Here is a 25,905-nt window from a genome sequence, read left to right as displayed (position 1 = left end):
TAAGTGACCTGGAACACAGAATGGTAGAATTCACTGCTGTGGAACCAAATAAAGAAAAAAGAATGAAAAGGAATGAAGACAGCCTAAGAGACCTCTGGGACAACATTAAACGCAACAACATTCGCATTATAGGGGTCCCAGAAGGAGAAGAGAGGAAGGACTAGAGAAAATATTTGAAGAGATTATAGTCAAAAACTTCCCCAACATAGGAAAGGAAATAGCCACCCAAGTCCAGGAAGCACAGCGAGTCCCATACAGGATAAACCTAAGGAGAAACACGCTGAGACACATAGTACTCAAATTGGCAAAAATTTAAGACAAAGAAAAATTATTGAAAGCAGCAAGGGAAAAACGACAAATAACATACAAGGGAACTCCCATAAGGTTAACAGTTGATTTCTCAGCAGAAATTCTACAAGCCAGAAGGGAGTGGCATGATATACTTAAAGTGATGAAAGGGAAGAACCTACAACCAAGATTACTCTACCTGGCAAGGATCTCATTCAGATTCAATGGAGAAATCAAAAGCTTTACAGACAAACAAAAGCTAAGAGAATTCAGCACCACCAAACCAGCTCTACAACAAATGCTAAAGAAACTTCTCTAAGTGGGAAACACAAGAGAAAAGGACTTACAAAAACAAACCCAAAACAATTAAGAAAATGGTCACAGGAACATACATATCAATAATTACGTTAAAAGTGAACGGATTTCATGCTCCAACCAAAAGACACTGGCTTGCTGAATGGATACAAAAACAAGACCCGTATATATGCTGTCTACAAGAGACCCATTCAGACCTAGGGACACATACAGACTGAAAGTGAGGGGACGGAAAAAGATAGTCCATGCAAATGGAAATCAAAAGAAAGCTGGAGTAGCAATACTCGTATCAGATAAAATAGATTTTAAAATAAAGAATGTTGCAAGAGACAAGGAAGGACACTACATAATGATCAAGGGATCAATCCAAGAAGAAGATATAACAATTATAAATATATATGCACCCAACATAGGAGCACCTCAACACATAAGGCAACTGCTAACAGCTATAAAAGAGGAAATCGACAGTAACACAATAACAGTGGGGGACTTTAACACCTCAGTTGCACCAATGGACAGATCATCCAAAACGAAAATAAATAAGGAAACACAAGTTTTAAATGACAAAACAGACCAGATAGATTTGATATTTATAGGACACTCCATCCCCAAACAGCAGATTACACTTTCTTCTCAAGTGCGCACAGAACATTCTCTAGGATAGATCACATCTTGGGTCACAAATCAAGCCTCAGTAAATTTAAGAAAATTGAAATCATATCAAGCATCTTTTCTGACAACAACGCTATGAGATTAGAAAGGAATTACAGGGGAAAAAAGTAAAAAATACAAACACATGGAGGCTAAACAATACGTTACTAAATAACCAAGAGATCAATGAAGAAATCAAAGAGGAAATCAAAAAATACCTAGAGACAAATGACAATGAAAACACAATGATCCAAAACCTATGGGATGCAGCAAAAGCAGTTCTAAGAGGGAAGTTTATAGCTATACAAGCCTACATCAACAAACAAGAAAAATCTCAAACAATCTAAACTTACACCTAAAGGAACTAGAGAAAGAAGAACAAACAAAACCCAAAATTAGCAGAAGGAAAGAAATCATAAAGATCAGAGCAGAAATAAATAACATAGAAACAAAGAAAACAACAGCAAAAGTCAATAAAACTAAAAGCTGGTTCTTTGAGAAGATAAACAAAATTGATAAACCATTAGCCAGACTCATCAAGAGGGAGAGGACTCAAATCAATAAAATTTGAAATGAAAAAGGAGAAGTTACAACAGACACCGCAGAGATACAAAGCATCAAGAGACTCTACAAGCAACTCTATGCCAATAATATGGACAACCTGGAAGAAATGGACAAATTCTTAGAAAGGTATAACCTTCCAAGACTGATCCAGAAAGAAATAGAAAATATGAACAAACCAATCACAAGAAATGAAACTGAAACTGTGATTAAAAATATTCCAACACACAGAAGTCCAGGACCAGACAGCTTCACAGGTGAATTCTATCAAACATTTAGAGAAAAGCTAACACCCATCCTTCTCAAACACTTTCAAAACACTGCAGAGGAAGGAACACTCCCAAACTCATTCTATGAGGCCATCACCCCGATACCAAAACCAGACAAAGATACTACAAGAAAAGAAAATTACAGACGAATATCACTGATGAATATAGATGCAAAAATCCTCAACAAAATACTAGCAAACAGAATCCAACAACACATTAAAAGGATCACACACCATGATCAAGTGGGATTTATCCCAGGGATGCAAGGATTCTTCAATATACGGAAATCAATCAATGTGATACACCATATTAACAAATTGAAGGATTAAAACCATATGATCATCTCCATAGATGCAGAAGAGCTTCTAACAAAATTTAGCACCCATTTATGATAAAAAAAAATCTCCAGAAAGTGGGCATAGAGGGAAACTACTTCAACATAATAAAGACCATATACGACAAACCCACAGCAAACATCATTCTCAGTGGTGAAAAACTGAAAGCATTTCCTCTAAGATCAGGAACGAGACAAAGATGTCCACTGTCACCATTATTATTCAACATAGTTTTGGAAGTCGTAGCCACCGCAATCACAGAAGAAAAGAAATAAAAGGAATACAAATTGGAAAAGTAGAAGTAAAACTGTCACTGTTTGCAGATGACATGATAGTGTACACAGAATCCTAAAGATGCCACCAGAAAACTACTAGAGCTAATGAATGAATTTGGTAAAGCTGCAGGATACAAAACTAATACACAGAAATCTCTTGTATTCTTAAACACTAATGATGAAAAATCTGAAAGAGAAATTAAGGAAACACTCCCATTTACCACTGCAACAAAAAGAATAAAATACCTAGGAATAAACCTACCTAGGGAGACAAAAGACCTGTATGCAGAAAACTATAAGACAATGATGAAAGAAATTAAAGATGATACCAACAGATGGAGAGATATACCATGTTCTTGGATTGGAAGAATCAATATTGTGAAAATGACTATACTACCCAAAACAATCTACAGATTCAGTGCAATCTCTATCAAATTACCAATGGCATTTTTTACAGAACTCGAACAAAAAGTCTTAAAATTTGTATGGAGACATAAAAGACCCCAAATAGCCAAAGCAGTCTTGAGGGAAAAAAACGGAGCTGCAGGAATCAGACTCCCTGACTTCAGACTATACTACAAAACTACAGCAATCAAGACAATATGGTACTGGCACAAAAACAGAAACACAGATCAATGGAACAAGACAGAAAGCTCAGAGATAAACCCATGCAACTATAGTCAACTAATCTATGACAAAGGAGGCAAGGATATACAGTGGAGAAAAGACAGTCTCTTCAATAAGTGGTGCTGGGAAAACTGGACAGCTACATGTAAAAAAATGAAACTAGAACACTCCCTAACACCACACACAAAAATAAACTCAAAATGGATTAGAGATGTAAATGTAAGAACAGGCACTATAAAACTCTTAGAGGAAAACATAGGAAGAACACTCTTTGACATAAATCACAGCGAGATCATTTTTGATCCACCTCCTAGAGTAATTGAAATAACAACAAAAGTAAACAAATGGGACCTAATGAAACTTCAAAGCTTTTGCACAGCAAAGAAAACCATAAAGAAGACAAAAAGCCAACCCTCAGAATGGGAGAAAATATTTGCAAATGAATCAACGGACAAAGGATTAATCTCCAAAATATATAAACAGCTCATGCAGCTCAATATTAAAAAAACAACCCAATCCAAAAATGGGCAGAAGACCTAAATATACACTTCTCCAAAGAAGACATACAGATGGCCAAGAAGCACATGAACAGCTGGTCAACATCACTAATTATTAGAGAAATGCAAATCAAAACTACAATGAGGTATCACCTCACACCAGTTAGAATGGGCATCATCAGAAAATCTACAAACAATAAATGCTGGAGAGGGTGTGGAGAAAAGGGAACCCTCTTGCACTGTTGGTGGGAATGTAAATTGATACAGCCACTATGGAGAACAGTATGGAGGCTCCTTAAAAAACTAAAAATAGACCTACCATATGATCCAGCAATCCCACTACTGGGCATATACCCAGAGAAAACCATAATTCAAAAAGATACATGCACCCCAATGTTCACTGCAGCACTATTTACAATAGCCAGGTCATGGAAGCAACCTAAATGCCCATCGACAGACAAATGAATAAAGAAGATGTGGTACATATATACAATGGACTATTACTCAGCCATAAAAAGGAATTAAATTGGGTCATTTGTTGAGATGTGGATGGATCTAGAGACTGTCATACAGAGTGAAGTAAGTCAGAAAAAGAAAAACAAATATCGTATATTAACGCATGTATGTGGAACCTAGAAAAATGGTACAGATGAACTGGTTTGCAGGGTAGAAGTTGAAACACAGATGTACAGAACAAACATATGGACACCAAGGGGGGAAAGCCACGGCATGGTGGGGGTGGTGGTGTGATGAATTGGGCAATTGGGATTGACATGTATACACTGATGTGTATAAAACTGATGACTAATAAGAACCTGCTGTATAAAAAAATAAAATTTTAAAATTAAAAAAAAACAAAACAAAACTACAATGAGGTATCACCTCATACCAGTTAGAATGGCCATCATCAAAAATCTACAAACAATAAATGCTGGAGTGGGTGTGGAGAAAAGGGAACCCTCTTGCACTGTTGCTGAGAATGTTAATTGATACAGTCACTATGGAGAACAGTATGGAAGTTCCTTAAAAAACTAAAAATAGAACCTGCATACAACCCAGCAATCCCACTACTGGGAAGATACCCTGAGAAAACCATAATTCAAAAAGAGTCATGTACCACAATGTTCACTGCAGTTCTATTTACAATAGCCAGGACGTGGAAGCAACCTAAGTGTACACTGACAGATGAATGGATAAAGAAGATGTGGGACATATATACAATGGAATATTACTCAGCCATAAAAAGAAATGAAATTGAGTTATTTGTAGTGAGGTGGATGGACCTAGAGTTTGTCATGCAGAGCGAAGTCAGAAAGAGAAAAACTAATACCGTATGCTAGTACATATATATGGAATCTAAAAAAAAAAAAAAAAAAAGGTTCTGAAGAACCTAGGGATGGGACAGGAATAATGATGCAGATGTAGAGAATGGATTTGAGAACACAAGGAGGGGGAAGGGTAAGCTGGGACGAAGTGAGAGTGGCATGGACTTATATATACACTACCAAATGTAAAATAGATAGCTAGTGGGAAGCAGCCACATAGCACAGGGACATCAGCTCAGTGCTTTGTGACCACCTAGAGGGGTGGGATAGGGAGGGTGGGAGGGAGACGCAAAAGGGAGGAGATATGGGGATATATGTACATATATAGCTGATTCACTTTGTTATAAAGCAGAACCTAACACACCATTGTAAAGTAATTATACTCCAATAAAGATGTTAAAAAAAAAAAAAAAAGAACTGGTCTGCCGAAAGTAAAACCTCTTTTTTAACCAAAAAATTAAATTTCAAATAAATTTAAGACTTTACCTTTGACATAAGGCCCCTTTTGAAACTAACTTTCTAAAATTTTTCACCAAAACCAGAATTGTTACTCTTAAATAAACAGGTCTGTGCCAATATTTGAAAATCTGAGTTTACCTTGTCTCTTTAAGAAATCAGTAGTTCTTTCTGCTTAATTTCTACCTTAAGTTATAGTCTTTTATTAATTATTAATCAATCCCATAGCAGCCAGCTGCAGTGCCCCTCATAATGGAGCTTAGGTAAGAAATAACCAGGAAGAACACATAAGTTATTAAAATCAAAGATTCTGCTTTCATGTAAATGTCTCATAGAAAAAAAAAACTCAGATCAAAGTCTATGTTGCATCCAAAGCTAACGTTTCAAACTTCAAGCAAGTGGCATAGCAATATGCCGATATGGAAGAAGGAAAACTGAACCAAGGAGAGTAGCAAAAAATGTATAAACTGATTTCTTTTTTAAGGGTAGGAGGAGCCACCACATGGAATCAGTCTTCATTCACGGGTAAATTTTTAAAATAATGAATTGACTTTTTTTTTAAGTGGGGAGCACAAAGAGTACAACAATGAACTCACTGTTTTTAAGGGGCAAGTAGAAGGAGCACAGAACTAGTACTCCCACCAGCACCACAGCCAGTTCTTGATATTTCCTAGGCTGGTTGTATTGTTAGAAACTGGAATAAAATGTGGGTTACGCTTTTTTCAAGTCAGTGTCTTCAACTAACATGAAAAAATTAAATCAATGAAGATGTCATATATTTACTTACAAACTGCAATTCAGACTATTTGGATCCATTAAGGATGGTTCACTTTATTAATCAATGTCTAGAATACCAGAGGATAAACCAATGTGTTACTCAGAGCTCTTAAAACTTCAATTACATACTGTGGTTGATTTTCAAGTGAGAAGATATTTACTTAACACGTACAAAGAAGCTATTTCTTTCTCTTTTCTCTAAATCTAAATGAGAATAGAACCAATAAATTGGGAAAATGAATTTTACCTTTCAAAGTTTTAGCGGCTCAGTGGTCTTTTGTTTTGTTTTGTTTTCATTCTTTGTGCTGCCTAAAAGAATTTGATAGGTCAATTTACTTATCAGATTTTTTTTAACATTTTATGTCTAATCAGATACTTTCAGTGAGGCTGCATGTGGGCTTTATTATTACATCTGTGCCATATTAGAACTAGAGAGAAAAAAGTGAAGATTGGCTCTTTCTAGTTCTTATCATCAACATCATAATGTAGAGTTTAATTTAAAAAATGTAAATGTCTACACTAAATACAGCTTTTCTCCCTCATCCTTTATATTTGGTTTCAAACGTTTAACAAGTTTACTCTTCTCCAAATTAAAACAAAAATCACTCAAATGCTGGTGCACATGGCTAAGAGTTTCCAGAGATCAGTCAGTATAATTCACTCATTTCACAGATAAGAAAACTGAGGGCCAGAAAAAAGAAGCCACTTGCCTAATAGGAGCAGAGCCTAAAACGGAATTCAGGTCACCAGCATTCTTTCCTACTCTACTGTGGTGCATTACAGGTTACAATACTTAGCGTTTGAGCTAGGTCACACTCAAGTGTCTAACGGTCACAGCCAAAACTAACCTATGGACCTAAGCATCCTCTTCCCTTCCATGAAAACCAAAAGTAATAGCTGGAATGAGGGTACCAAAAGATGTGACCCCACGGTACAACTAACCCGTCAGAAAACTGTTGATGGGTTTCAGGTATTTTTATGTCAAAAGTGAGTCATAGTGATCTTGTGGGAGTTTTTTGCCAGACAGACTTCCTAGAAAAATCTGCCACGGCCTCTCTTCTCTGCCCTGCACTAAACTGAATTTCGATGTAGTCAAAATGATGCACAAATACAATCAAGAGCAGCTTCTCCCTCCTCCTGCCATTCACTCTGCTGGCAGCCACCTGGTGGAGCTGTAATACATCATTTTTTAAGAGACAAATACTAGATAATTCATTGCCAACTATGTTATTATGAATGGTTTCACAGCATAAAATAGTTAATTCATAGTGTTTTCAGATGAGAAGTGAAACGTCAACTCAGTTCCAGTAGCAAGTGTAAACCTTTCCCCCAGCTTTAAGTACAAGTATAAATCTCCTTTCCTGTTTGAGAAACTTACATAGCCATCAATTCTCCAGCAACTCCTACTTACTTCTCACATCCTTGGTGATCTTATTTCCCCTACAGTCCCTCCCACTCGGCAAGTTACTGAAGAGATTCCAAAGTTGAAGAAAGCTGTAAGCCAAGGAAGCATTTCAGGTCAGTGACCCAGCAACTCCCTCTTCTTCTTGCCCTTCTTTCTACTACTCCGTCTCTCCTGATGTTTCTTCCCTCAGAAAAAGGTTAATTTGGAAAGCAATCATTAAAGAAAGAGGCAAGAAGCTTTCTAAGGTTCCAAGGCAAATTTACAAAACAGCACAAATACCCAATTTCATACATGCATATATATAAATACAATCCTTACCTTACCCCCTCACCTATCTACCCCAGCCAAAAAAGACCAAATCAGTGCATTCTAAACTCAAGGAACTGATACCGTTTTAGATTATTCATATCTCCTTCAGTAGGAGAATTAAAGACACTTTTTTTTTTTTAAATACTTCTGAGCACTAATAGCTGTGAAGTTGTGGCTTGGCACACCAGTTAGATTTTCTTTTCTTTTTTTTTTAAACATTCTTTTTTTTATATATATTTATTTTATTTATTTATTTTTTGGCTGTGTTGGGTCTTTGTTGAGGTACACAGGCTTCTCATTGCGGTGGCTTCTCTTGCTGCGGAGCATGCGCTCTAGGCGCGCAGGCTTCAGTAGTTGTGGCGTGCAGGCTTCAGTAGTTGTGGCGCGCAGGCTTCAGTAGTTGTGGCACGCAGGCTCTAGAGCGCAAGCTCAGTAGTTGTGGTGCACGGGCTTCTCACTGCAGTGGTTTCTCTTGTTGCGGAGCACAGGCTCTAGGCGCACGGGCTTCAGTAGTTGTGGCACGCAGGCTCAGTAGTTGTGGCTCACGGGCTCTAGAGCATGGGCTCAGTAGTTGTGGTGCACGGGCTTAGTTACTCCACAGCATGTGGGATCTTCCCGGACCAGGGCTCGAACCCATGTCCCCTGCATTGGCAGGTAGATTCTTAACCACTGCACCACCAGTGGAAGCCCTAAAGACACTTTTAATACTGGTAGAATTAATGTGCACTTAATTAATCATGACACTGATTAAGTGATTTGTGACACTGATTTGTGAAGAGTTGTCCAGTGGTTAAATCATATTTTCTATGCCCTGAGGGAAGTGACAGCTGCCACCTCAAATCAAGACGATCCTTCTAGAAAGCAGCACTCTTCTAAGAATACAGTTGGTTTTATTCTTTCTCATAGACCTGAAACTGCCTTTGCAGCCAGGCATCATAACCTCCCACCCCTGATACCAGTGTCTTTCATGGTACCCACTCCTCTGGGGGACCCACAGTTCCTTCCCCTTCCCTTTGTGATGGCAGCACTACTAACCAGAAAAGGCCAGAAAAGAGAGACAGCACAGACCTGGGGTCACAGGGACCTGCATTTGAATGCTGGCCCTCAGTGAGAATGACAAATTAATCTCTCTGTGAGTCATCTCCTCGGCTGCAACAGGGGACAAAAACACTCCTCAAATGGCTCCTTGAAGATTAAATAAAACAATGCCCAAGAAGCGCAGGTGGGCGCCGGGCACAGAGCAGGCCCTCAGTAAAGTTCACGTCCTCCTCCCCAGCTTAGTTTCCTGCACGTGTGTCAGCACTCCTGACTCTAAGAGGACAGGTTACACACGTGTTGAGGAGTTAGTAAGAAACATTACAATTAGGAAATAACTAAGCTGCTCTGGCTCCTCCCTTCCCGAAGTATGCCTTCTCCAAATTTTTCTTTGCCATTGTTAAGGCTCAGACTGAGACAGAAGAGAAAGCAATTAGGAAAAGTATAGGAGGCAGTAGAGTCTGACATCAGTTGAAGGAGAAAGTAGCTATTATGAAAGAAAAGAATTGAGCAAAATGGGATTTGGAAAAAAATATGACAGCCAGAGTTTTCACTAAACAGCAAGGAGGAAAGACAAAGAGGGACCTTTAAAAATCATAATGGTTCCAGGACTTCCCTGGTGGCACAGTGGTTAAGAATCCATCTGCCAATGCAGGGGACATGGGTTCGAGCCCTGGTCCAGAAGATCCCACACGCGTAGAGCCGCTAAGCCCGTGTGCCACAACTACTGAGCCTGCGCTCTACAGCCCTCGAGGCACAACTACTAAAGCCCACGCACCTAGAGCCCAAGCTCCACAACAAGAGAAGCCATTGCAATGAGAAGCCCGTACACCCCAACAAAGAGTAGTCCCTGCTCACCACAAATAGAGAAAGCCCGCGCACAGCAACCAAGACCCAAGGCAGCCAAAAATAAATAAATAAATAAATTTATAAGAGAAAAAAAAATCATAATGGTTCCATATTGTTGCAACCAGTGACCATTTCATAGCCACAATTTCATGAGAACACCATACAAGGTGGGTGCTACTCTATCCAAAACTCTTTAACAGTTATTAACTACCAGATTATTCCCCAAGTACTAGGAGTAGATCATACTGCTGCAGTGTAAAGGGCCTTTGGAGCCTGTATGCCATTTAAAGGTTAAAACTGCAAGGTTAAGGCTGGGACTTTACAGAGACAAATGTCAGGAAATTCTTATCTGTGATTCTCTGAGTAATCATCCTGCAGCCTCCTGGTGCATGTATATACAATATCTGTCTCCGTGCATATGACAGATCCATCAGTGGAGCAGTATGAAGTGGCTGAGAAGAGGAACTGGATTGAGTTAGAGCAACATACCCCTGCTTTAACAGGAGTACAGCAATTCTGGTTTGCTTACAACACTTAATTATCTTTTCCTCACACACTCCTCTCTGGTCACTCTGTGAATTCACATTGCCACATGCTCTGGGGCTTTTTGTATCACAGTGGAAAAGTTTTAAAAGTTTAAGCAGAGGAAATCCAACTGAGCCCTCCTCCTTTTCGTCAAGTTCGCTTTCTCCCAATAGCTGTCTGGACTTGGTCACCACATCTTCATGTTAAAATAACTGAGGGTGGGGGTGTGGTGGGGGAGGGTACACGGTCTCTGCTTTGCCCTTAGAAGACCAACGTGAGAGACCAACATGCACAAAAGACAAAGGAAGAAGCTGGCAGCCAGGGGAGACAGAATGTGGAGAAGTGCTCTACGAGGGCCAAGAAGAACCATCAGCCTCTAAACTTCATGGGCTGCATGCAAAGACCACTTTATCAGTCCCAGTGGCACAGCTGATGGACAATTCCCACTCATATTTGGGGGAAAGGGGGGGACTTCTTTGGATTCCATTACTATCACTTATTTATTGGAATCATACGTCCAGATATCAACTAAAGCAGTGGTTCTTTATGGGGAGGTGATTTTGTCTCCCAGGGCACATGTCAACATCTAGATACATTTTTGGTTGTCAAAAGCGAGGAGATGCTACTGGCACCTAGTGGGCAGAGGCCAAGAATACAATGCACAGGACAGCCCCACACAACAGAGAATTACTCAGCCCAAAATGTCAACAGAAACCCTGATCTAAAGCAAACGAACTTGTGGAACTGACCTGACTGTATTCATGAAACAAAATACAAGTTGTGGAATGCAAATTTGGTTTTATTCTTTCTCATAAAACTGAAACTAGCCTTTTACAGCCAGGCACCATAACCTCCCACCACAGACATAAATGCCTTTCATTTGCATCTGATAAAAATCCATCTCAAATGTATTCTTTAATTATTTTAACCATAAAAATTATCTGGCAATTAATCTTAGATGCTTTGAAAATAATTTATAAATGGTGATTTTCTGAAGAACACGTAAGTCTAAACAGGGCAATTATGAGATGAAAGTAATTTTCATATTCAACTGGTAATGTTTTATAAACAAATCAGCATTAAGTAATAAAACTTCACAAAAAATGTCAATGTCTGCTCAGGTTGACAATAGAATCTGCAGCAGATGCTAACTTATTCTGAAAGAAGGTAACCATGTCTAAGATGAATTTTCCAAAACAGAGTAAATTTAATGAAGAACATTTATTTTGTAGCTCCTGTATGTAAATACTGAAAATAAGCTTGGTCCGATGGAAAACGTTACAAAGCTAACAGACCCAACATCCCAGTATCCAAAAGGTCCTTCCAGATGGGTTAAAATCGTGCTTGGAGAACACACAGTCAAAGGATAATGGAAAAAGAAAACACTGATAAACTGGACTCCATCAAAATTTAAAACTTTTGCATTTCAAAAGATACCATCAAGAAAACCAAAAGATAAGCCACAGAATGGGAGAAAATATTTGTAAATTATGTACATGATAAGGAACTTGTGTCCAGAATATATAAAGTACTCTTACAACTCATTAATAAGACAAAAAAAAATTTTTTTAATGGGAAAAAGCAAGACATGGAAACAACCCAAGTGCCCATCAACAGATGACTGGCTTAACAAGATGTAATATATACACACAGTGGAATATTACTCAGCCGTAGAAAGGAATGAAATACTGACATTTGCAGCAACATGGATGGACCTAGAGAATATTATACTTAGTGAAGTAAGTCAGACAAAGACAAATTTTACATGATACCACTTATACGGGGAATCTAAAAAATAATACGAATGAATCTATGTACAAAACAGAAACAGACTCACAGACATAGAAAACAAACTTATGGTTACCAAAGGGGAAAGGGACAAATTAGAAGCATAGGATTAACAGATACAAACTACTATACATAAAATAGATAAGCAACAAGATAGCACAGGGAATTACATGCAATATCTTATCATAACCTATAATGGAAAATAATCTGAAATATATATATATACACACACACATATATATATCTGAATCACTTTGTTGTACACCTGAAACTAACACAATATTGTAATTCAACTATACTTCAATTTCTTTTTAAATGAGCAAAAGATTTGAATAGACTTTTCACCAAAGATATATGAATGGACTATATACACATGAAAAGATTCTCAACATCACTAGTTACTAAGAAAATGCAAATAAAAACCACGAGACACTACCTCACCCCAACTATATAAATGAAAATACAGACAATTAACAAGTGTTGTCAAAAATGTGGAGAAATCGAAATCCTCACACGTTGCTGATGGGAAAGGTAAAATGGTACAGCCACTCTGAAAAAGTCCAGCAGTTTCGTAAAATAGTATACAATAGTTTCTTAGCATGCCCATAATAGCATTATTCATAATAGCCAAAAAGTGGAAACAACCAAATGTCTATCATCAGATGAATGGATAAACAAAATGTGGTCTCTCCATACAATGGAATACCAAGTACATGCTTACAGCAGGGGTGAATCTCAAAAACATCAAGCTAAGTAAAAGAAGCCAGACACAACAGACCACACTTCATATGATTTCTTTTATATAATATGTCCAGAAAAGGCAACTCTATAGAGACAGAAAGTACATTAGTGCTTGCCCAGAGCTGGGGTGGGAATGAGGAATGACTGCTAATAGGTAGTAGGTCTCCTTCTAGAATGACAGAAATTTTCTACATTTAAAACAGGTTTTAAGATTTTATGGTATTTAAATTACACCCCAAAGCTGCTTTAAAAAAAATCACTTTATTGACAAGGTAGGCGATTGAGGCACAGGTTTTAGATACTGAGAACAATGATGGCACATGTAAAGACAGTAAGTATTTGGGCAATGAAAAGTTAACGTGCTTAAAATCAGATACCTAGGAAGAGGGTAGAACTCAGCACTCAATTCACAAATTTTTTTCCTCACAAAAGTCCTGAACAACCGCAGCAGAATTCAGACAGAATGGCAATTCTCTTATATCAGCATAACAGTGCTCTTTATTACCAAATGATCACACATTTTCCTGCTCTGAGCATACTGATTTTGATCCAGGTACAATACTACTTTACCCCACCTCTGTCTTGAACCAGCCTTCAGGTCTGTGTGGAAAATTAAACACTAAAAAGGTTATTTGTTACTGAATCTAAAACATCACAAAGGCTCTTTAAGAGTTTCACAACTGTCCTCTCTGTCTTAACGTACCTTAGTCTTGCTTCCTGAATAAGTAATTCTCAGAGAGGTATTTGTGGTATCTGTGTGCACTGGCTCCAACACAAATACAACGTCGTGTCCAGATCCTCATTCTTGCCAGACATATTTAAAACAGTTTTCATACTTTAACCTTTTTTTAAAAATGGTTTTATATCAGATTTCATTATTTATTGAGTGTCATTACTTGCTGAGAAATTATACAGAGCAAAAGGCAGCAAGCTGTTTAAACCAAATGACCACTGCATATTTTCTGGATGTTTTTTATCTTTTGCTACATAAAAATAAGCAGTTAGGTGGCCCAGAAATAAAGGCCTGGGTCTAGATACACTCAGAATCCTCCAGGATGATACAATACTCTCAGTATCATAAACGGTTTTGTGCAACGTCGGCTGATGTGTAATACTTCCCCACTGCTCTCTACCCCATTACTGGAATGCCATTTACTGGGAAGACAAACACCTTATAATCACTTAACTCTTCAATAACAGCTAAAAGATTAGTCTAACACTTCACACAAATTCTCTACTCGACCGATAAAAGAAAAACAAAAACAAATTGGGCACCAATAGGGGCATTTTCATTTTTTATTAGCTTATGGTAGTTCATCTACTAAGGCCCCAACTACCATGAAAGAAAAGGTATAAACTCATTTTGAACCATAAAAGTTCTCACTGTAGTAGTGAAATCTACTGTAATTTCTCCTATCCCTAAATTCACCTTGAATACATACAGCTCTGGCCACCAGGAAGTTCATCATATTTCACATATATAAAAGAACTAGAGGGCTTCCATGGTGGCGCAGTGGTTGAGAGTCCGCCTGCCGATGCAGGGGACGCGGCTTCGTGCCCCGGTCCGGCAAGATCCCACATGCCGCGGAGCGGCTGGTCACGTGAGCCATGGCCACTGAGCCTGCGCGCCCGGAGCCTGTGCTCCGCAATGGGAGAGGCCACAACAGTGAGAGGCCCGCGTACCGCAAAAAAAAAAAAAAAAGAACTAGAATTGAATCTCCAACTTTTATCAGCTGAACAACCTGAGAAAATCACAACCTCTTTGACCTTTAATTATACATACATACACAAACATACACAGACACACAGGAAGATAACATGGATGTGTTTTATAAGTCCCTTTGGGTCTGGAGAGAATGTGACTTGTATTTAATCTTAAGGTTGATGACTTAACATCCCTTTTTTAATAAAGATAACAATCTTGAGCCTTCTTTTAATGTTATTTGAAAATTTTAAAATATATGAAGTATCATAGTTAAAAACAAATCAAAGTTCCCCCCTCCCCATTACCATTTGAAATCACTGCTTTAGTCTGACCACTTAATAAATCATTCTGTGATGACAACTCTAGGCCCTCGTGGTAAATCTTGCTGGCCCAATCTTTCTTCCTTTGAAGAAAATAAAGACTTGGAAATATACAATCCAATCAAAGGCAGAGTCCTCCTACCACAACAAAATAAGCAACTTTGCTTAAGCAAAAATTACTACTTATTCCCAGAGTAAAAGGCTCTACTCAGAATACCTCAAGCAGCTGCAGAAAAACGCAAATTAGAAGACCCAAGTTCTTATCCCTATTCTGTCTCTAGATAACACTGGCTAAGCTGTACAACAGCCCCTATTGTGAAATAAGAATGTTCTCTTTAGTAAATTACTTTAAGATCCCTTTGTAAATACAGGAGTCTGACAGACCTAGAAACAAACTCCCAGTCTTACAGAAGAATGAATGTTTCCTAAAGCAGCAATGTCATGCCTGATGGCCAGCTTTGCCTGCATAATTCCCCAAAGCCTAGTTTACCCATCATATAATTGAGCTACCTGGTTCCACAGTTTTAGAAACCTGAGGAGCAGCGGATTGTTTCTATGGGTAAATGCATCTGAATTCCAAACACAAAATGTCAAACTCTCTACTACAAGTGGAGTGTCTAACTGCAACTTTAAAATCAGGCTTGATTCTTCAGTTTCCAAAAGATAAACATGAAGCATTATATAATCTAACATAAAAATAACCGATACCGTAGAATTTTACATCTAGAAGGGATGTTAGAGATGATCTGGAACAACCTTTTAATTTTAATGTTAATTCTACATAGCAGGAGTGACTAATATATACAGTGTTTCTACTTTGGGTTCCCTCAATTGAGAAAATAAAAATCCAGACCATCAGGTATGCACATGCCCTTTTTAAAATACAGGTCCTTTGGGCAAGGATTTTTTTTTTTCTCACTTAGAATTAAGACTTCAACCATTCTAAATGGAAATGCGAGCATATTTTAAAACCTTCTTTTGAGTTAATCTTCTCTCTCAGTTCTTCCACCAATGCCACCACCTTAAATACTTCTGATTGCTAAGGGATTCCAACACATTTCAATGAGACAGCCCATGCACACAAATCCCAAATGAGAACATATGCTCCAGCACTTGGTACTTGAGCACTCTAGGCAACTCACCTAGTGCTTCCAAGCCCCGGTTTCTTCATTTATAAAATGGAGGAACCCTGACTCCATGAATTCACAAGGATACAAGAACCAAACTAAATTATGTGAAAACATGTTTGGGAAGAATATTGATATACATATAAATGCTTATTATAAGATCTCCAAATTCCCACATTTCACGAGAAGAAAAAAATTTGCTCCAAATGTTCAGGTGTAGAATCTAAATGGCTTACAGTTGCTAAGTTAGCATTACATACATTAAAACCAAATGGGATTTTTCTATCTAAAGTTCCTTCTAGGAAAATAGAGTAAAATGTTAAAACTTAGGTATCAACATTTTGGTATTTCCACAGGTGGAGCACATACTTTCACCACATCCCTCCTGAAGGCAGGAATAGTCTCTTAGTAGTCCTTTCAGCTGCAGTAACTGGCACAGAAACTAGCTCTGTTCTTAATATCAGAATACACTTCTCCAGAATAAAAGTAAAATGTTCATATAAACATATGTGGGGTGGAAAGAGGTCTGGCCTGGGGGGACACTTGCTCTCACACCACACACAGCCTTGCATAAGCATTCTGGGCCTTCATTTCCCTTTAAAAGTCTACACTGGTAATGCCCCTTTTATCTGACGTCAGACATCCACCCAGAATACTGCACATAAAGCCTTTGAGCGACAAAATGAAAAAAGCTTCTCACAAAGTCCACACTTTATCCATAGTAGAGGCCTACTGATTTTTAGTTCATGTATACTTATAATAATAAACTTGGTTATGAAATATTTCCCATTGTTGTTAAAAGCAGTACTTTTTTTATTTTTTTGGCTGCACCACGCAGCATATGGGATCTTAGTTCCCTGACCAGGGATCGAACCCGTGCCCCCTGCATTGGAAGCGTGGAGTCTTAACCACTGGACCACCAGGGAAGTCCCCAAAAGCAGTAAAATAGATCAGATGTCGAAGGAAAGAAACTGGAGAAACCCTAAATGTTCTTCTTCCTGATGCATGGGAAGGAACCAAACCTTCCCAAAAATGTAAATTAGATTCAATCCAAAATCATATATTGCTTAATGTCACTGAACACTTAAAAGTCATTCATTATGGTAGTCTCCATCTTTTATGCCAAAATTAGACTCAATTTGTGATTTAATTCAATCTTTAATTATGATAAAACAGAATCAATGCTCAGCAAATATTGTACTACATGCTCATACTATCCGTGGTTACCCAAATCATTAACCTGGGAAGAAATGGTAAAAGCCCTCTTTTATAGTTCACTTTTCCTTACTCAAGTAATCTCTTCACTAACTGCTTCTATTTTATTTTTCACTACCTAACATTAATGGAATCACAAAGGAAAGGTCATCTAATTTTAAGCAACACAAAAGTTATCCAAGAAGCATTTTACATATGGAAATAAAGTGGATTATTTTATTTTACAGAATTAATTTTATTCCCAATGATGCTAATATATTTTAAAGAAGTACAGTGTTACTATTCCCCAACTATAGGTAATCAGCTCCTTCAAGGAAGTGACCGTGTCTGCCAACTCTGATCCTTAAAGCACGTGATAACCAAAAGAAAACTTAACAAATATTTCTGAGATTAGCTTTGAAAGGACTTTTATATATCAGTAATGGAAATCCAAATGCATATAATTCCTTTGGAAAGTTAAATACATCAGGATCTTAAGAATTCTGAGCAAATTCTGGTATGTTCTCTAGATGTAATATATGATGGAAACTAATTTACAGTGTAATGGTAGATGAAAAATATCAGATAAAAATAATGAAATATATGTAAAATATAAAAGTATATTTTATATAAATATGTATTTACACAAATCATACACCTTAAATGTGTTATAAATATATAATTTTATACATTTATATATTTAATATTTCAAATACAATATTTTGAACTTTTATATATAAAATGTTAAAATATTACATGTTATATATAAAATATAAAAATTATATATGAAATGTAATTATCAATTTTTTAAAACCTGTGCATTGGGAACAAAACTGTAAGGAGATGCACAGAAATGTTAAGACAGTATTTGTGTTTGGGTTATGAGACCTTGGCTGACATTTTCTTTTCTACATGTGCTAAATCTTACTTAATGGACTATGCACTACTTTTAGAATAAAACAATTTTCAAAAAGAAAAGAAAGGAAAAAATGGGAAGGAGCACTGATGAGAGATAAGGAAATGGCATAATTAGAGCAGTTAGTTACCACTTAGTGTTATAATTAAGGAACTTTTTATGTGATCACAAATGATAACTAAGTTACAGAACACTTGTGCTGCAGTGACGTCATTTGACAGGTACTACAGGAAGAAGTTACAGTTTATATGATGCTTTACACTTTACAAAATGCTTTCAAAATGTCACATCACCAGTCCTTCAAAGAATCCTGTGAGATAGATTCATATGCCCCATTTTCAGGATCAGGAAACTGAGGGCTAGAGAGAGAATGTGCTTTAATAATAATATCTACCATTTACCGAAAGATTACTCTGGGTTAAGCACAAAATCCTGTGAAAATTATCACCATATTACAAAGAAAACAGAAGGGCATAGGTTACAGCTGAGAGTCACTGTTCTTACTCAAAGCCACACATTTAAAACAGGAGTCTTGAGTTATAATCAACTTTGCGGAGTTAGTTAGTGGAAGAGTTGAGCCTATTCCCCCAGCCCTATGGTTTCTCTACTACACTGGTCTCCCCTCCTCGCCTACGGTTCTTTCAAGAGTGACTTAGTTTGACAACCACTAGGAAGGTCCAAAGGCAAAAGGACTAGGCCCAGTAATAACCAAAAACTAATGTTGGCGGAGGGCCTAGCCTCAGGAGGAAGGCAAGGCACTGAATAACTGCAGAGTGCAGGGGGCAAGTCGAACAAGTCTTAAAATACACATCAAGGGGTAGCCAGAGGAAACACTCTCTACTTCAGGAGCAGGGATGCCAACATAAATCACGATTCCTGCACCTGACACTCGCGTTCCTCGGTACCATTCCCAGAGCGCCTTTCCGGTTCACCTCAAAGGTTGCCCACAACAACCCCTGGGCTGGGGTCCTACTTTACAGAAAAAGCTGGAAGAAACGACATGGCGGGCCGGGCAAACAGAGAAACAACGAGTGCAGGAGCTAATGGTGGACACCTGGCGGACTGGGAACCTCGACCACGTCTGAAGGGCACCAGAGGAGTCTCGGGCCACCACCAAGGGGAGCAGGAGGCCAGGGCCCGCGGCGGCGACAGTGGCCCCGAGGGAGGCCGCGGTGCTGGGACTGTCGCCAGCCGAGGCTTGGCGCGGGGCTTGGAAATCGGCCCAGGTGCCTCACTACTTACGCTGGACTAGCCGGTCTGCGGAAAAAGTGGATGAGCAGCTGGTGACTAGCGCACACGGGACGCCCGCAGCCATCTCTGCACCAGCGAACAGGTTCTGTCCCAGAGCCCCTTCCGCCTTGGGCGATACCACGGCCGCCGGCGCGCGGGGGAGACGCGCAAATGAAGGCGCATTCTCAGAAGGCACGGCCGGCCCTGCCTCCTCCACCAGCCCCTCTTCCGCTCCCGGCGTGGACCAGGCCGGGCTGCGCGTGGCGTTACCATGGGGACGAGCTCCCTCCGCAGCAGGTTCCGGCGCCTGGAGACCTCGCCTCCTCCGGGAGGTAGCCCCGCCCGGCTGTAGGCATGGCCCAGGAGACGGAAGACTACGACCCCATCGGATCCATATTAATCCAGGTGGGAAATGGGCCTCACCGTCCCTTCCCAACTAAGACCCTTCGAGCGAGGCCCAGCAGCGCCCATCCACTCACGCCCGCCCAACCACTCACGCCCACCCTCTTGGAGCGCCGCTCCCACACTGCCTCCAACACACGAGGGGCAGCACCGCTTAGAGAACTCCCAGATATGCCAACCCAGACCTCTCCCGCCAAGCTCACACACCTCCGGAGCCTGAGCCTGGAGGTTGCGCTCTCGAAGCACAACCATTTTGCCTCTGGTAAAACTCCAGGGCCATACACACCACCAGGATCTTTACTTTGGAAAAATGCATCTTACAGTGAGGCACCATTTTTAAGTGTTATGTTCTGAAAATTTTGATCCCATGATGTAGGGAAGTGGAGGAGATACGAATCAGACACATTGGAGAGGTGATAAATCTGGGGAGAAGTTGAAATATGTGAACTGCTTTTCTTAATCACCCCAGTTTTTTTGGATCTAGAAGTCCCTTGCAAATAAATGAGTTCTGGGGATGAAATGTACACCATGGGAATTATAGTTAATAATGCTCTACTGTGTGTTTGAAAGTTGCTAAGAGTAAATCTTAAAAGTTCTCATCACAAGAAAAAAAATTGTAACTATTGACATGTGTGATGATGGATGTTAACTAGACTTACTGTGGTGATCATTTAGCAATATGTACAAATATCAAATCATTATGTTGTATATGTGAAACTAATGTTATATGTCAATTACATCTCAATAAAAAATAATAAATAAAATAGAAATACCTTGCTTGGGAACATACAGATAGAGAAACATATTAAAGATAAAAGATTGCTAATCAAGTTAAAGTTTTTGAATGTGGAAATGTGACAAACTAAAAAACACAGGGAAGTAACTTTTTCTAATCTGAGGGGGGAAATATCAAGAAAGTATTAACTTCTCCCATATAACTCGGTTTATGACAGTTACACTCAGATTTTTCCAGAATGTTAAAAGTACTTTGTTTTTTCACATTTACATATGATAGTTTTAAAACATTTCCACATATATCGTCACTTTTAACTCTTATATTTACGTCTACTTGACTAAGGCTTGTAATTTGCCTAAGGTCACTCTATCAGGACTCTACTCAGATCTAAAGGGTCTAGTTTTTCTTCCTGCCATGATTTGGTCTGTTACCTCCCATCTGGGAGACTTCTTTAAGTTCACCTTTTCCAAAATACAAACCCCTAAACTCACCAATTTCATAGACTTCCCCAATATAAATCATACCCAAATCTTCCAACCTCACCTTTTATTATCCTTGCTTTCACCACCACCCTAGAATGAGTTTAGCCAAACTGCCACGTCTCAGGGAACAGTCTCCACAAGACTGTCCTCACTTAGACACAAGGCACAAGTTCATGGGTCCCTAGAACCATCCTCACTTCAGACCAGCTATTCCTAGACCAGCTAGGAAGCCCTAGCCACCGCACAGTGGCTAATTTGCTAGAGCAACTCACAAAACTCAGGAAAGCACTATGCTTACAATTACAGTGTTTTTATAGCAAAAGGATACAAATTAAAATCAGCTGTGGGAAGAGATGCTTAGGGCACAGTCCAAGAGGGGTCCAAATGGAAAATGGTCCAGCCATTTTCTCCCCATGGAGTCATGGAGGGCATTACCTCCTTCCAGCCTTCTGTATATGTGACAATATATACAGATTATTGCCAACTAGAGAAGCTTTCCCAAGACTTTAGTGTCCAGAGTTTTTATTGGAGCTCAATCAAACTGCCCATTTGGCTGACTTTTAGTCTTCAGCCCTTCCCAGAGAGTAGACTAATGATTTCAGTCTAATTCCTCTAAAGATTGGAACTGATACAGCATAGCTCAAAGCCCCCATCATAAAGACATTCCTGTCAAGCAGGACACTTCAGGGGCCTAGAGATCATCACCTCCCAGTATCCAAGGGCAAAGGCCAGACCTCTCTTTGGGAAGAGCTAAGAGAGTCATATCCATGTTGATCAACCCCCCCACTTGCTTAAAAGGGTTACTTCATATACACTAAGTGGAGGGCTATGCAGAGAAAGAGAGGCTACAGTTAAACTGATTACTGAGGCTGATCTCTAGATACAATGTAAAATTCTTCCTGGTACAATGTAGAACGTGTATAATAAGGAAACGTGGAAGACCTTCCTTACTTTTTCACTGCATTCTGAGTATTTGTGAGCATATGGCAGCACTCTCAGACATGCCAACATGGGTTCCATTTCTACCTGGGCCTGTGATTTATTTCCTCCAAAGAGCAGTACATCCAGTGAAAAGGATACTTGGTTGGGAGTCAGAATACTGAGGTCTGACCCTGGCAATGACATTGCCAGGGGGGTAACTTTGGGCTAGTCCCTTCATCTCTCTGGGCCTCAGTTTTCTCTTCTGTAGGACACATAGCTTAGATTAGAACTACCGCTGATTCTAAATTGACCCAATTTCCCCAAAACTACATAATTGGTCTTTACTGTAAAGTGGACTTCCTTACCGTTAGCAGAGGCACTTCATTCAAATCTCCACTTGCTTCACCCTAATTTAGTATATTAGGTCTATGTCTCAGTGAGATACATTAAGCAACTCTTTAAACCCATGATTCTCAAAGCGTAGTCCTAGGACCAGCCTCATTAGAAACAGCTGGGAACTTGTGAGAACTGCAAATTCTCAGACCCCACTCCAGACCTAATAAATCAGAATTTCTGAGGGTGGGGCCCAGCAATCTGTTTTTACAAGCCTTTCGGATGACTCTGATGCACCCTCAAGTATGAGAGCTACTACTTTAGATCGTGCTGTAAAATATAAACTGTTGCATGATTTTGAAGAAAAATCACAAGAGCATAGTAGTTACCAGGTATCATGCATGGTTCTAAGTGCTATATATATCTAACTCATCTAACGCTTACAACAAGTCTATCCGATAAGCACTATTATTCTTTCAAGTTATGGAAAGGAAACTGATCAAAGATGAGCATTGTGGGTACTCATATACATAGAAAATTCAAGCAATCTTCTTTCATTTTCTATGTAAGAAGTTCTGATTGTGAATATTCTGTCCCAATCAGATCATATATCAAAGTCCATGTTTTCATTTTTGGTTCAGGAACTATGAGTACCATGCCCACATAGAGCTCTACTGGGCAGCATTTCGTTAGCTACTTAATTTCTTTCACCTTCAAGTGTATAATTCAGACCTTTCACAATTTTTTCTGGCTCTTTCCTCAACTGATCAGAATACTGAGGTTTTACTATAGTAATAATAATCATTATAATTAAAATAGTAGCCAGTATTTATTGAGAGCCAGACCCTGTGCTGAGGGCTTAGATAATCTCCTAACAACTACTGTAGTAGGCAGGTTTTATTTTTAGCTGCAGTTTACAGAAGAAGAAACTAAGATACAAAAAGTAAAGTAACTCACCCAAAGTAAGAAATCTGGTGTGTGCTGGTCCTTCAACAGGTTATGACACATTTGTGAAACAATCTTTAAGAAGTGTGGTGGTGATTCTGGGAGGTCTCCCAGATGGTTTCTTTTATTATTAAGTATTAGAAGCTTTGTGTTTATACTTTATTAATAATAATGTGGTGTCTTTATAGGTTTATAAACACTTGTTTGACCCAACTATTAAACATATGTTTGTGCAACCAGGATTACCAAGTCTTGCAATCAAATTAGCTTTTTAATTAGTTTTGGAAATCATATTTCAAAAACCCAACAGCTGTATGTTAACCCCAACCTTGGAAATATTTGAGCTGATTGACAGCTTGATATTATCACTGTCTCTCTTATCAAACCCTCTGTCTGGTTTGCCAGGAGCGTACAACATAAAAATGAATGGGGAAGCAATGAGAATGACTCAGCCAAACTCTTATCTTTAGCAGAGATGAATAAAATGGAGTCATGAGGCTGCTTTTGACAAAACGGAGTCTGGTTGCCTGGCTCTTTTAAATTCTAGAGCAACTTTTGTCTGCATTGAATTTTTCAAGGGCTTCTTATTAAGTAGCCCTGTCCCCAGACTGTCAAAATAATAATCTTCCTCCAAGTGGGAAAAGTTATGGAAAGCAATGCATTTGATGATCACAGAGATGATGGGTGACACATAAAATTTCAGTATGGTAGATTAGATCTATTTGAAGAATGGAGATTTAGAACTTAATCTCTTTTTCTACCCAGGTCTGGTGAAACATTTCCTACAGTACTTGTCTCTGTTGCAATTATACAAACAGATGTGCGGTTACTAAGAGGGGAGAAGAAATATCTGGCAAGGAAAGTAAAAAGCTTTTGAGAAAGAAAGAACAATTCAAATCAATGAACATTTACTAAGTGCCAGTTATATGCAAGGCATTTCACTAGGTTTTACCATTCAAGAGAAGAGAATTAACATTGGTTCAGTGCCCTCCTGTGTGGCTGGCCTTATACAAAGCACTTTATGTACTTTAACTCATTTTATTCTTGCCATTATTCTGAAAAGTAGCTATCTATCCCCATTTTACAGGTAAGAACACTAAGGCTCTAAAAAGCTAAGTAAATTTGCCCATCTCAGTTTAGTAACGGAGGAAATAGAATTCTAGTTCATATCTGTCTGGTTCCAAAGCCTATATTCATTCATTTTCACACCCACTGTCTCATTTTCATTCTACAAGTAGAGTAATTCTTTTTTTTTTTCTTGGTAAGAACACTAGAGAAAATGTGGATGGTGTGCATGGACACTGTGTGAACAGTAATAGAACAAGGAATTATGTTCATTTGCCTTTTACCAAGTTATTACTATGTATCAGACCTATTACATATTATCTCACAACTCTATGAAGACATATAATTGTCCATACAAAGCAATGAAGAAATCAGACCTTCGGTTCCCTGATAAATAATCCAGTGTGGTTTTCACTCCCTCCAGCAGTTGACAGGCATAATTACAGAATGATACATGAAGCTACAAGTATTACAAATACTAGAGCTACAAGAAGGAAATTCAGTGCATTCAAAAGTCGAACAACAATAACAACAAAAAATGTGGGCCTGGAAGTGGGCTTGCCCTTGAACTGCTTTTTTGTACTTCCAAATGTCTTTACACAATAGATAATAAATCAGCTGGCAGCACTAATTTGGACAAAACAGTTGAAAGAGGTACATCTTCATCCTTAGTGTGTACCAGCAAACAGTAGGTGTGTTCAAATTTCAATCTGTGAGCCCTGAAGGCTGTACATGATCATTTGTGCAGAGTACAAATGACCAGATGTGTCTGCCAGACTTTGATGCCCATCAGTGAAAAGATGCAAATCTTTTGATCTCTTGAATACTTGACTCCTTGGGAATACTTGAGAGCAATCGATAACATAGGCTGGATCAACGTGTAGGTCCAGTAATACTAACAGAGAAAAGGTAACTGTTTCAAAACGCCTTTAGCAACCCAATCTGCAGATTATTATTGGTGTGACTATCGCTGAAACAGGTGTTGGGTTCATAAATTTGCATAACAAAACGTTTCTCTTGTGGCAGCAGCCCATACAATAATTGGTGCCATCTGTATTTATCTGTGGAAGTTTGGTTTCTAATATGAATGCAGAGAATCTTGTGCTAATTTCATAATGCCTATTTTATTCTGAGGGTGCTTGACTTTGGAGAGATGGTCATCATTTCTAAGGAAAATACAAATTGAAGGAAAATGTTAAAGTAATGACATTATGTTGCTTTTTCTTCAAGGATTGTTTTCATTTCTGACTACATAAAACAAAATTAAGGCCACATCTACAGAACTGCTTCTTCAGAGCAGTAAGTGGGGAAGATCCAGCTAGAATGGAAAACCAGCAGGCCCTGTCCACATATTTATAATTCTCTTTTGAAAGGCACTGCTTTCACTAGAACCTCTCTTTGCCAGAAGTGTTCTGTCTTCTTACCTCTCAACCAATTAGTAGAAATCAGAGTTTGGCACAAACTTCTTATTGTATCTGACACAACTGCTTTACCAACTGAG

At 38.8% G+C, this 25,905-nt stretch overlaps 2 protein-coding genes across 9 annotated transcripts in view; one reads left to right on the top strand and one right to left on the bottom strand.

The window, feature by feature from the left end:
• AAGAB (alpha and gamma adaptin binding protein) overlaps positions 1–19,653 on the bottom strand; it is a 95,043-nt gene extending 75,390 nt beyond the window's left edge. For all 8 annotated transcript variants that reach the window (XM_030875179.2, XM_060294081.1, XM_060294082.1 and 5 more), the window contains exon 1: positions 19,533–19,653. In XM_030875179.2, coding sequence (XP_030731039.1) covers positions 19,533–19,605 — 73 coding nt within the window. In that variant the 5' untranslated portion in view covers positions 19,606–19,653. The remainder of the gene's footprint in view (positions 1–19,532) is intronic.
• Positions 19,654–19,874: 221 nt separating this feature from the next.
• Positions 19,875–25,905, top strand: part of IQCH (IQ motif containing H) — a 213,425-nt gene continuing 207,394 nt past the window's right edge. Inside the window, exon 1 of the mRNA XM_030875171.2 lies at positions 19,875–19,925. Coding sequence (XP_030731031.1) covers positions 19,875–19,925 — 51 coding nt within the window. The remainder of the gene's footprint in view (positions 19,926–25,905) is intronic.

The sequence above is a fragment of the Globicephala melas genome, chromosome 2, assembly GCF_963455315.2.
Source record: "Globicephala melas chromosome 2, mGloMel1.2, whole genome shotgun sequence".
In the NCBI taxonomy this organism is placed as follows: Eukaryota; Metazoa; Chordata; class Mammalia; order Artiodactyla; family Delphinidae; genus Globicephala; species Globicephala melas.
Note: the sequence above shows the minus strand (reverse complement) of the source record. Positions and strands in the feature narration are given on the sequence as shown.